Source organism: Podarcis raffonei, chromosome 2 (genome assembly GCF_027172205.1).
Source record: "Podarcis raffonei isolate rPodRaf1 chromosome 2, rPodRaf1.pri, whole genome shotgun sequence".
NCBI lineage: Eukaryota > Metazoa > Chordata > Lepidosauria > Squamata > Lacertidae > Podarcis > Podarcis raffonei.
This window is the reverse complement of record NC_070603.1, coordinates 102,433,682-102,447,567: the sequence shown is the minus strand read 5'-3', so window position 1 is coordinate 102,447,567 and position 13,886 is coordinate 102,433,682. Positions and strand designations below refer to the sequence as shown.

The following is a 13,886-nucleotide window of genomic DNA, read 5'->3' as shown; positions in this document are numbered from 1 at the left end:
TTCATTCTGATTTGTTTGTGGAGAGGGCATGTTGTTGCTTTGTCAGACTCAACATTATGGAGACATACTAAAACCGATGGGAAGAATCTCTGTCGTCAATGGATGTGGATCTGCAACATGGCAGTCATTCGTAATAACGAAAGGGACTCTTGGCTTCCCTCTGTCTCCCTTTTCCCAGGCCTATCTCACACAGGTTTCCGAACATTACACTCACCTTGAGATGTTTGGAGTTGTAATGAGACGCTTCTGCTCGAAGGCAAACTCGGGTGACGTGCTGAAAGTATCACACTTCTCACCTTAAGAATCCTCTGATAGTTTGCTACACTATCCTAATCACATGGTGCTGTGAATCTTTATTATTAGGTTCACATGGGATGCAGCTTGGGAGGAATTAATTTGTGTGTTTGTGTGGTAGCCGGGAGGCCAATCTTGTGGAGACAATCTAGCCCCCTTTTTCTCTATGATTGTCTGTCAAAGTACTGGCATTAATGTGCCTGACCAGGGCTGGCCATATTAGTTTAAGAGCAAACACTCCAGAAACAAAAGATTGAACTTCCATTTCAATAATAAGTATGCCTAATGAAATATGTTCCAACAAATACAGTGAAAAAGAGCATTCAATTACGAGGGGCAGACAGGAAATATCACATATCACACAAGACTCCTCGAGAGCAAAAACACATGCAGCAGTGTTGCTCTTTGCTTACAGCAACAGCACCTAACAACACGGTACATGCAATAGAAATAATAGAAAAAAAGTGCTGGTACTCACCGTGAAGTTGTTACAGCAGGCGCCACACTTTTAACATTTGAAAATAAAAACTGCTGGTTCTATGTACCCTTGAGTACCCCCAGAAAAAAGCACTGGGTAGATGTAACATTTAGACCTGATCTCAGAGCCCTGATTCCATATTCTTTGAATCTAGTAGGGAAGATCACATGCATACCCAGCTCGCGATTCCTTTCCTGTACTGCAAGATTAGGTTTTTGTGTGCCCCCTTCCTCATAGCACACATAATGTAACGTTTATTTATTTCCACGAAAAACCCTTACATCCTGCCCTTTGCACTGAAATCCCAACAACAAATACATAAAAACAACAAATATTAAAACAAGATGCAATATCAGCAAGACCATCAGTTACCTGAGATCTAGGCATGCCTCTACATTAAAATGCCTGCCAGGAAACACAGGTCTTTAGCTGGTTCTGAAAGCTGAACAACATTGGTACTAAGGCTGTGGCTCAGTGGTAGAGACTCATGCACTGCATGCAGAAGGTCACAGGTTCAATCCCTGGCATTTCCAGTTAGGGATGAAAATGTTCCCTTCTGAAACCCTGAACAGCAGTTGCCAGTCATTGCAGACACTGACAATATTGTCCAGTGGTCTTGACTGGTTATAAGGCAGCTTCCTATGAAGCTGAACCTCATGGGGAAGGGGACTGCTTTCCACATCTGGAGTGCTGAGAAGGCTCCCTGGGCCTCCCTTAAGGCTGGAACTTCCAACAGGGCCTCAATAGAGAGGCCCAATTTGGGCAAACTCCCCCCTCCTTCCAAAACAGTGGAAACATCTCTGCACAAACTACCCATATCATGTTAACTTGTGTGCATGGTGGAGCCGTTTAAACTCAGGATGAATTGTCTCAGGTAAGTCCAACCTGTTATAGCCAAAAACCAGGGCACACGTCTTCTGGGCCATGCTCCTGGGTGAGTTACATGACCCACATGAGAGTACGGCGTCTAAAAATGGGATATCTCAATTTAATTGGGACAGTTGAGGAGTATGATATTGACCAAGCCATTTTCCTTTCTGCTTGTTAAAACATTTTCCCTTTGTTTTGAAGTCTCATTTTTAGATCCATTTTTACCCTGTATGGAGAGGTGTTTTCTAAGTGGTTCCATCAACAGTGGATAAAAAAAAAATATATCTAGGAAAACATCCAGGCACATACTGTAAGGTTACCAGATTTTAAAAAATCAATTTGGGGACACTTTTCAACTTCAATGGATTTTGTATGGGGACTGGTTTGTAAATCCGGGGACTGTCCCCGGGAAACGGGGACGTCTGGCAACCTTAACATACTGTACAGCTGATTGTAAAGTGACAGTGAAATGGTAAGTCAAGTCTCCTGAAAAAGCATAGAGCAGTTAGCATCCCAGTATCATCGGGCCCTATCACTGCATGATTAAGTTCTTACCAGACTTTTCAGTAAGGGCAACCTTCCTGATCCGGTAACTGCCAAGGGCAAGCCAAATACACAGAGTCAATCTATGAACATTTAATCTCTGCAGAGAAGGCAGATTAAGTGTATAATTGACCCATATAATCCACATATCATCTCCAGTCAAATGCTTCCTACGTCCGGTTTAGACAGACAGGGGCTCTGCAAAAGAAAGCTATCAGGGCCTGCATATTACCAGGGCTGTGGATTTCATCAAAGTTCGAGATGGCTTTTTAATCACTGATCTCAGAGACTGCTAGACTTAAGCAGATGAACTAGCTGCTAAGCACATCTGTTTTAATCCTTATCTTCTGGTCAGGCAGGCTCGTGTCTTCAAGAAGTACAAGGAGGGGAGGGGGGAAATAAATTAATTTTTGTTTAGATCTTTGCAATATTGGGAGCTTCGCTGGATGATTTGATTTCTCATATCAAAAGCATGTTGTTGTTGTTTTTTAAAGTATTTTTTTTGGGCAAGGGGCAAGATATTGGATTAATCATCTGAGAGGAGGGAAAATGCCATCTGCGCCTTTTGTGGATTCTGCATCAATATCCGAAGATCCACATAGGCACCTGGGTTCTCATCTCATTTTTTGATACTCCGCTGCTACAGAGGAGCAGTCTACAAGAATGCATTCTTCACAATATCCAAAACGATGGTTCTCATTGTGAGATCTATTGGCGATGGACCTTGAAGTCTCTTGAAGCCAAGGGTGGCACAGGGCCAGCTAGATGCGACGCTAATCACATGGTTGGTCTTTGTATGCTTGTGTTGGGCTTTAGTATACAGCAGTCATGGGGGACAGAATCTAGAGGGAGATCATGGCATGAAGTGCAAGGGGGAGGAGAGGAAGAGGGCCTTTAACCCTGCCCTTGCTATGGTCTGGGTCCAGACAGGGGCCCATGTGCCTGCTATTTCCCTTGGGAAGGAAGCTCCCATGCAGCCATGCTGTCACTGTTTCTGTTGCATTTGGGTTCTCTCCTTTGAAAGGAACCTGCCAGAGCTCCCCTTACCTTCTGCCCCAGTACTGTAATTCAGGGTTGCTTCATACGATGTAGGAATTACCGGCTACAGGCTTGCATACTCTAAGTGGTACTTGCAGTACTTCTTGTTGTTAACTTACATATACCTGGGCAGCTTGCAAGATGGAACAACCCCCCCCCCCCGCTGTATGTTGTTCTGGGGATTCTCCCCACCCCAACCAATTTCACGAGGCATGGGGTGGGAGTACATGAAGAGAGGAGAGGGGTGCAAGCCCCACTGTGCTGTCCTTGCATGGGCTAAAGCTGGTGGGAATGGTTAGCTGAATTCCCAAGAGCTGGTATGTTTTAATACATGGAACCTAATTACACCAAAGCCCACATCTCTTATGTCCCACGGCAATCAGATGAGCCATTTGCAAGGGAATGACATCCTGACAGCATTGGTTCTCTCTCTATGTCCAACTGCCAGCCAGCCATTCATTCATTTAACTATTTAGAACCTGCACTTTTCATGAAATATATCAAGACGGCTTTCAATAAAAAAATACAATAAAAACAGTCTATAAATATCCACAGTGAGCACATCAATAAAACATCAGTAGATACTGGCTGGTTATAAAGAAAAAAATCCCATTGCAAAGGCCTTTCTAACAGTGCAGTTTTCAGAAGAAGGCAGCAATGATTCCTGCCAAACCTCTCCAGGGTGGGTCTTACCAAAATAAAAATAGTGACCCCAGGGGTGTGGGGAACTACCAAAAATGCCCCATTGGAGGATCTCAGTTAGGGGTCAGCAAACATTTTCAGCAGGGGGCCGGTCCACTGTCCCTCAGACCTTGTGGGGGGGGTCGGACTAGTTTGAAAAAAGAAAGAATGAATTCCTATGCCCCACAAATGACCCAGAGATGCATTTTAAATAAAAGGACACATTCTACTCATGTAAAAGCACGCTGATTCCTGGAACGTCCGCAGGCCGGATTGAGAAGGCGATTGGGCCGGATCCGGACCCCGGGCCTTAGTTTGCCTACCCATGATCTCAGTGCTCAAGGTGGAACATACAGTAAGGGATCGGATGCTCCCTAAGGTAGTCTGGGCCCAAGTTGCTCAGGGCTTTGTGGATTCATAAACCTGGGCTGGTAGCAAATCGGCAACAAGAACAGCTCTCTCAGCAGCGGATTATCATGTTGCCAGTAATCTGTTCCTGTGAGCAGTCTAGTAGCTGCATTCTGTAGCAGTTGCAGCTTCTGGACCAGATACAAGGGCAGCCCCACATGAAATCAAGTCCTGAGATTACAGTACATAATCAGGTCCTGAGATTGCCAATGCATGGGGCCACTGTGGTCAGCAGGCTGTCACGGCCCAAAAACAGTCACGGCTGGAGTATTAGCATGAACAGATAAAAAGCACTCCTGGCTACAGACATCACTTGGGCCTCTAATAGCTCAAGGAGTAGTCTCAGACTGCACACCTCTTCCTTCAAAGGGAGTGCAACCCATGGGAATGTTACCCTGCACCCCAGATTCCCAAGCAAACCCTAGCCATACACAATCATGACTCTCTTATCATTTAAACAACACCACAGGACCCCACCTGGGACAGGTAACACAATGCTCCTGTTTTTAGATTACAAGAGATGCTAAAATCACCTCTCAAAAACCCAAGAGATGTAAACTGGCCGTATAACCTCAAATCAGAGTTTTAGAACCGACATGCAGATAAACTACACACCTCTAGCTGAGAAAACACAAATGCACAATAAGACTATTGTGTTTCTTTTTCATAACTACTGGCCACCTTTTTAGTACGATGGGACAAAGAAGTCATGTGAAATTTCAGTAAATAACTCCCGGAGGAGAAAATAGCCTTGTTAGCTGCTGATTGTCAGACTAACTTACTAGCCAATCTGTTTCTTTCCCCAGTGACCTGAAGAGAAGATTTTTAAAATGACAATGATGACTTTATTCCACAGTAAACCCGACTAATTTACAGAATAAAGGCGATTAAAATGTAGACCACACAGTAATATTCAGATAATCTCCTGCATACCCCAATATCCACCAGGGAGAATAATTCTGCTATCACGGCTCACATGGGGAAGAGGAACTGGGGAAGTAATGAATACTAAAGCAGTGTAAAATGAATGGCCCCAGGAACAAAAGAAACAGCAAAATTAGCCTTTTGAAAATGTGTTGCCAATAATATTAATAACTTAAAATATTTTTTTAAAATAAAAAGTGGAGAATATGTGACAAAGGCAAGGAGGAAGCCAATGTGAACACCACCTTCAGAAATAAAACAAAACAAAGAGGGTGCTTTTATTAGCACCCCAATTCTATGCCCTGCTATGTTCAGTGGGGCTTACTCTCAGGGAAATGTCAACAGGATTGAAGCCTAAGATGTATTTCATTGTTGTTGAGATTCACTGAAAGTAGGCAGCTTTGTGAAAAAGGAGACAGAGCTCCTGCACTTTTAATACATGGGCAGAAGAGGGAATTTCAGCAGGTATAGCTGCTCCTGTTAATTCTGCTAGTTGTGTTGAAAGAGCCCTATCTTCTTTTGCATTAAAGGTAAAGGTAAAGGGACCCCTGACCATTAGGTCCAGTCGTGAGCGACTCTAGGGTTGCAGCGCTCATCTCGCTTTATTGGCCGAGGGAGCCAGCGTTTGTCTGCAGACAGCTTCCGGGTCATGTGGCCAGCATGACTAAGCCGCTTCTGGCGAACCAGAGCAGCGCATGGAAATGCCGTTTACCTTCCCGCTGGAATGGTACCTATTGATCTACTTGCACTTTGACATGCTTTCGAACTGCTAGGTTGGCAGGAGCAGGGACCAAGCAACGGGAGCTCACCCCGTTGCGGGGATTCGAACCGCCGACCTTCTGATCGACAAGTCCTAGGCTCTGTGGTTTAACCCACAGTGCCACCTGCGTCCCCTATCCTCTTTTGCATTAGGTCACCCTGAAACAAAGCAAGCAATACAAGACCTTAGAAAGCCCAGGTCAATGCGCCCACTGGGGAGGGTTACCTATTTTAGAGCAGGGATGTTGTTGAGACTCCCAACTCCCATCAGCCCCTGGCACCATGACCAATGAATCAGGGTTGATGGGAGTTGTATCCCAACAACAACAACTGAAGGACCACAGGATCTCCACCCATGTTTTACAGAAAGGGTGAGGAACCTGCGGCTCTCTTGATGTTGTTTGACTCCAACTCCCAACAGCCCCAGGAAGTATGGCCAATGGTCAGGGCTGAATGAGAGCTGTAGTCCAGGTCTACAGCTTCCCTACTGGCCTTGCTCTAGGGTGACATGATAAAAGGAAGAGTAGGCTTTGGTATGTTTAATAGCTCAGATATGCTCATGAAGGCTCAAAGTGCACCAAGAGGAAGCCACACAAGGCCACCTTGTCACAACTGCAGGATGTTAATAGAGCAGCCTGGTTAAAAGTATGTATGTGTGGGCGGCTCCTGCACTTTTAATAGGGAATTTCAGAATAGCCATGCAAGCTGCATCTCTCTTCAACATGACTCTTCAAGGTGCAGGAGTCCCCTCCTCTTTTGCAGAATGTTTCCAGATGAAAAAGAATGTTTTTACTCTGAATTTTTCCAGATTAAAAAGAAAAGAATGGCTTGAGTATGCAAACTGTTGGGCGACAGTGGGAAACAGTAGAAAATGAGTGCCCTAGGTATGGTTTTTAGTGCTTACATTAGAACTTAAGTTTATATTCTTTGGAGCTGTGTTCCAAATTGGGAGCATGTGGCAAATTTAACCCAGTTTTGAACACAGTGTTTATCTGTGGCCTTGTAATGGAGTTCATCTTGCTTATAGCGGTGTTCTTCCTGGGGGGAAGCCGATGCAACGTTTAAGCCAAACGGATTCTTGCTGTGCATTGGCTCCTCTGCAGAGACAGAGGCCTAAACCTTTTAAAATCTAGCTTAAGCAGAGAGATGTGACCTTATATAGACCATGGTTTTGATTGAACTGAAAATTCCGATCAACTATCCGTCTGCTGGGATCTGCACAAAACTGGAAACTGCTCAAAGGAAAGGTTGGCACTGAAAAGAACAGTCCCGGGGAAATGTACTGCTAATGGAAGAATTTCAGCAATAGGCAGGCAGAGCGCTAGCAGATCTGTAACAGAATGGAAATGACTGCCTCTTTGTCATTGCCAAGTGGATAGGTGATTTGTATTTGACATTTTTTTTTAAATGCTTGAAATTCTCTTAAGAGGAAAGGAGTCTCTGGAGTGCTTTATGCATGAATGAGGCATTCTCAGTGGATATGGGTCATGCTAGAAGATGTACACAGGAAGATTATTTGACTCCAATTCATGCCACTTGATATAATGTGATAAAACATTTGACATGAGAGATAAGTTCCATTTTAATCTTGGAGAATATGGGGGGGGGAGAAGGGTGGCGGTGAAAGGAGAGAATTATGCAGTAGGGAAGAGGCTTCGGTGGGAAAAGAAAAATGGGGTGGAGTGGGGGGGGGGAAGATGGGCATCAAGCAGGAGAGGAACTTGTATGGGGTGGTGCGGCAGTGACGATGGGAGAGAATGCAAGCAAGGGAGCACGTCAATAAAGCGCCGGTAGGTCTGAAGGCATTCACATCCAAATGCCAGAATACTGGGTGGGTGGGGGAGAGAAACGGCACAAAACAAATGAGAGCAAGTGAGCGAGAGAGAGAGAGAGCGCTGAGAGGTTGCAAAGGGAGAAAAAGGAAGCTGCTTTACAGCCACAAAAACAACATAAACAGAGATCCAACCTAACAAGTGACTGAAACAGTAATGTCAAGCACCTGCTGCAAGCGTCAATGCTAGACTGCACAATTGCTAGGGCAGAAAATGTGTCGCACAGCAGAAGCAACAGAAAGGCAGAGAAGTCTGTGAACATGCACTCTATGCTATTCAAAATAAAATCTCAGTTGACACTTGGGAGCTATTGGGCACCACAGCCGCTGTCCTCTTTCAAGGTTTTAAACCTAGGTTTTCAGATTTAAAAAGTTCCACCCAGTATTTCCTAGAGGGTCCCAAGTTCTGGTTTTAAAGCATTACAATTGTATTCTATAATGCAAAAATCGGACTTACTGATTTTTCTTTAAATTTTTAAATCGTGCTTAGATTTCCTGGAGGGAAAGGTCATTCCCTCCCACCCTTTAATTAAAAAATGGTCTTTCAGTAACAATGCTAGCTCAAAGTCAAATTGCACATGCACCCCATCTGACTTCTTCACCTCCCCCTGCCTTTTAAAAACAGGACTTTTGATGATAATAATGACTTGCAGTGCAAATCCTATACATATCTACTCAGAAGTAAACCCCTCTGTGTTCAGCGGGGCCCACTCCCTGGTAAGGGAGCACAGGATTGCAGCCTAACACATTTCAGATACGAGACGATACATGTTGATATAAGATGCTTTTATCTAAAAATCTAGAGAGAGAAAGAGAAAGAGAGAGAAACCGGGACAAAGTGGATCCGAGTAGAACATTAGAGCAGACAGAGAGCTGAGAGAATTTCAATCAGAAGGAAAAGGAAACTTAAAATAAAATAAAAAAATCTAAAAGTAACCATTTGATCTCAAAATGTGACTTATCCTCCTGTCTCATTTTGCCACATTTTGCAGTTTCTCCTCCTTGGATTCCCCCAAGGCGGAGAAGGCATTTACTTACATCAAATAACCTTTCTATATACATCTCCTCATTGACCTTATCACGCAGGATGTCCTGAGAATGGCGCACGAAGGTCACGTAGGCGTCAGCGACATCCATCCCTGGTTTCTGCACAGAGGAAAGGAGTGGGGCAGGGAGGAGAGGAGAGAGAAGGAGGGTGGGGGGAAAAACACAAAACACCCAGCATGAAAATGGCATCTTCCCAAGAAAAGCTTATTTATTCATTTGTAAGGATCCTTCCCGTCCCTTGCCGCCGTGCGCTCTATTCTCCCTGACACTGTGGCGGAGGTTCCTTTTCCTACCAGAGTATCTGTGACATATTTGGGTGTCAGCTCTTGCTTGGTAGGCAGCTGAAGCAACACTAAGTGCAGCTTGCACAGCGTAGAAAGATCACCGTATGCACAGACTATCTCTCTTTCTCTCTTTCACCCGGAGGGAAGCCGCTTAGATGGATATAGACTTTCCCTTGACGCTCTTGGTGCCAGGAAGTCCTCTCTTGCAATGTTTGGTACTATTGACCTAATTAGCAAAGCAACAACTCCTGCTGGGTTCACCCCCCACCTCACCCCTTGCGTCCTCTGTACGCAAATCTCCTATTATACAATGTTAGAAGGCTAACACCCAGCACTTAGTCTCTTTCCCCTAGGGCATCTGAAATAGGTACATCTATATATATATTTTTTAAAAGACCATCAGAACCACACATTATAAAAAAAGAGTTTGCAGTTTTATCTTTTATTTCTATACCTCTGTTAAGGGCACAAATACTTCGGCAGTGTATTGATTGTAGTGGAAAGTTTAGCAGTCTTTCCCTTGTTGAAACCTTTGCTGGATTGGGCCCTAAATGCTAAATAGCTACTAAGGCTGCAATCCCGGGTCTGCTGGGACACAGTGGCACTTACTTCTAAGTAAACGTGCACAGGACTCCCCTGTTCAGTCTCCAACCTGTCTCCCCGAAACCAGAACTTCTAAAGCTTGCGGTATCTGTGACACTCATGGCACAGTTTGTGTTTCCCTCACAAGATGCAAGCCGTGGAGATAATTTGGGAGAAAATCATCACTAAGTAAGTTCACACTCCTTCATATGTTGGAATCGAACTTATCTCAGAGGGAACCCATTAAACTGCTGAAACAAGAGTCATTATGAAAGCTGCCACACAAATCTTAAATGTCTGTGGCACATTGGAAGTTTCTTCGTAATGGGTGTCATTACTGTATTACTGTGATTTACCGCAGATCACAAAGTATCATTTTCTGTATGAGATGTGATTGTCAGCCACTGTAAATTGAAGTTAGTTAACACTTCTCTGTAATTTCCAGGGTGAAAATTAGGACAGTTTGAGAAGCAGTAGGAAGGTAGTTTATAGATATATATATTAAAATAGAAATACAATTATCAAGCAAAGGGCCAATGGTTGGCCCCAGAGCTGCCAGTAACATTTTTAACACCTACTGAAACAATGACAAGGTATTAATTTAAAAAACAATGAGGACAATGTAAACGTGGTGGTTATATTTTTTTCCAAGCAATTTCCCGCAAGCGGATTGTGCCAGCTTTAGGATGCAATAAAAAGTGCTGTAATTCTCCAGTACTAAACAATCATCTTTCCAGAATTAGATGCAGCAATTGTTATCTGGTTGATGCTAAGAGAGCTAAGCTTTTACCTAGAGATAAAACCTCAAAGCTCTCCTGGCTGCACAGGTTTGGGGAGTTTCCCTACCACTGAAAGAATTTGCCAGTCATTTGAGATATTGGATGGGTTAGGGGAACAAAGAGAGTGAAGGTACCAACTTCATTGTGAAAATCAGATTGCAATAGTCCCCTTGTAGAACATAATGAGTCCCACTCTTCAGGATCGAGATGGCGAGAAGGAAGGTCTCTTCCTATATTATTTTCCCTTTCTTGGTTTCCTCTGCAAGGAAGGGAGTTGGGGAGGGTATCCCATTTAGCTCCCCTGACATCTCTTTTTCATTCCAGCTTGCCATGCTCAGCTGCTTTCTCCAACATTCCCACATGCCTACCCGCTCTGCCTGGCAGTTCAACAGCGGAGCGGACTACCTCGAAAGCTGGTGGACTCGCCTTCATTTGAGGTTTAATACAGAGGTTCTTTAGGTAAGACTCCTGCATTGCATAGGGTTGGACTGGATGACCCTTGGGACCCCTCCAACTCTACAGTTCTGTGATTTTATGTCCCACCTGTAGTTTCTGCAATCACACCGTTTGATGCTGTAATGGTCCAGAGATTGGCAATCCCCTACGGCTGAAAGCAGATATCAAATCTATAGGTGTTGTCGGAACCTGATGTTAAGGTTCCTGAGCCATGGGGGGCAGGTATTTTCCTAATACCCTGCAATCATAATCTGAGGCCCTTCTTCATGCGCTCCCTCCATGAGAGGGGCCATGAGAAGTATGGAGGGTGGCAGCATGAGAACGGGTCTATTCTGCGGCGGCTTCCCATTTGCGGAAAACTCTCCCAGGCAGGCTTGCCTGACACCTACAAATTCTGTAACCAGGTATGTGGTGGATTAGAATACTTGGGTGGGAAGGTTTCAAAACAACGGTCATGATGTTTCATAATGTGAAAAGAAAAAGAAATAAATTCTAAACTCTGCCTGTAACTTCCATAAATATATACTGAAGTAAGCAAAACAGTTTACTGATCAAAACCACATAGAGCTTCTCTGTACTAATTTGTAAACATCTCTATCTTCCAAATTCTACATATGGATCCATATTTGTAAAGTTAAAAGTAGTCATTCATGTTTATAAATTCTCATTTTAAAAAAAGTCTGTCTGCAATTGCCTCCTGTTTATCAGTCATAATCCTTGACTCCCACCAACATTTATATACTGCACTTAAACTTAATTTAAATGTTAATTTCTGGCAAGCAGAGTGCTTTGCCTGAGATCTTTAAGAGTTCTCTTCATTATAATCCAAGCTCTGAATAGAGAGATGCAGGCAGCAGCACTATTTGTCCTTATAAGAATGATATAATGTGGTTATTTTGCAGAAATGTTCAAGGCTGGTTTTGGTATACAAGGCACCAATTCAACATTTCTGCCTATCTGGGTTACACTTAAATTATGTTAGTAAGAACTGACCTGGTGCTATCATCAGCTTATCTGATTTTGAATAAGGTAGTTTGGGCCTCTGTAAAAGTCCTTCTGGAGTTTTTATGGTTTTTAGCCAAGCTGTTTGCTGGACATGTTGCCATTATATTTTTGTATTGCTGTGGTTGGAAATGGTTTCTATTTTACTGCTTTGCCATTTTTGTATTTTTTAATTTTAAGAAGCTTTATTAATAATGCTGTGTTACATTTTTATTGCTTATATTGTTGCTTGCCACCTGGGAAAGTCAACAAGAAAGAATGGAAGAATGATGAGTTTTTAAATTTCCTAATGTACATTCCTGACCTCTGCTTTGGCTTTAATTTCCCTCTTGCTAGGCCTAGCAAACTGCACTATTGCTCTCTCTCCTTCTTCAACCTCACAAGCCCCCTCTTCTGGCCAGGTTTCATTTTAGACCTTGTACTACCTGTGTACCACAATTACGACAGACCCGTCTTTGCAGCCTGGTATTCAAAGCCATTGTTTCAAGATGCTGGCAGCTCTCAGGAACCACTTCCCACAATGTCACTCAAATGTGTGACAGTATCTTCCTTCGTTTCCTGGGATTGTTGCCTCCTCCTGCCCAGTAAGGCTTCGTGGAAGGACGTGTGGACACAGAATTGGCCTCCACAGTCACTTACAGACTCATTGTTAAAACTGTGTTTATGGAAAACAATCTTACTCGGCTATGAGTGATCGCCAAAGATAGTTTACTACTCATCTTAGGGCCTTCCCACACTTACTACTTACAGTGGTATAGTTCATAGCTGTCAACTTACAGATTTGAAAATTAGGGACCAGCAGCCTTGAAAATAAGGGACCAGCAGCCAAAATAAGGGACCTGCAGCCTCACCTGTTCCAGGCACTCCAGTCTTCCTGTCCTCCTGCAGTCTGGTCAAACTCATGCTGGTAGCTTCGAGAACACTGTCTAACCAACTTTGTAACCAGAGGTTCAACTGAATAGAATCTGAATCACATGCACCACAAGGCCTATGCAGCCTCAACTTAAGATGGCTCCCCAACCTGGCTTTGCACTGCAAAGTTTGCAGCAGCACGTGCAACAAAATGGCGTCCAGCATTCAAAAATCCCCTCAGCTTGCATTAACTAGCCACACACAAGGCATGCAAGCTCCACCCCCAGTCGTTCTTAGACTTCTTATTGGGTGAGCAACACAGCCAAGCAACACAGTTGGAGCCTCCCTCCTCCATGGCTGGCAGGGAGGGAGGGAGAGGAGCTGCTTCCTTTGAAATTTAAGGGACATTTAAGGGACATCCATCAATAAGGGACAGCAGCGGGACATGGCGCTGGAATAAGGGACTGTCCCTTCAAATAAGGGACACTTGACAGCTATGGTATAGTTGTAGTTTGAGCCAACATTTTAAAGAGTGAATTTGTAGCTGGTAGTCTGCAGCTTTGGTCCAATGCTGCTGTTATTACAGAGTTAGTGTAACGCTGCTGTTATTACAGAGTTAGTGTGAAGTTACCCTTTCCATGCTAATGGCAGGTTGTGCCCAAATTCAGAAAAAATCTGTGGCTGTAGTGGCATCCCTTGGAGGCCACATTTAGACTCTGGGTCTTGTTTTACATATTGGTGGACGAGAAACAGCATATGATGCAAGGGACAGAGAATCATAAATGCAAGCATATCTATAGGGTAAAATTAACAGGAAACTTTCAGGATAAATCAGCTCTCAGAAACTTTTGTAAACAGGAGTCTATAGTACACCATTAGCTAAGACAGGATTTTAAGGGGAAGAAAAAAACAACTCCATTTTTTCTTCTAAAAATACATAGCAGGAACTATTGCAAAAATTATCGAATTTTTTTTGTGCTTACGGGCACATCCACGTATTTGGAAGCTGCCTTCACCTGAAAGAGAAAAATAGCCAATTTTAGATTATGCTTTCGACC

General features: G+C 43.7%; 1 protein-coding gene across 22 annotated transcripts in view; it reads right to left on the bottom strand.

Annotated features, from left to right (window-relative positions):
* CADPS (calcium dependent secretion activator) overlaps positions 1-13,886 on the bottom strand; it is a 340,568-nt gene that overhangs the window by 38,363 nt on the left and 288,319 nt on the right. For all 22 annotated transcript variants that reach the window (XM_053378320.1, XM_053378321.1, XM_053378327.1 and 19 more), the window contains 2 exons: positions 13,812-13,844; positions 8,865-8,972 (listed from right to left, as the gene is read on the bottom strand). In XM_053378320.1, the coding sequence (XP_053234295.1) occupies positions 8,865-8,972; positions 13,812-13,844 (141 nt within the window). The remainder of the gene's footprint in view (positions 1-8,864; positions 8,973-13,811; positions 13,845-13,886) is intronic.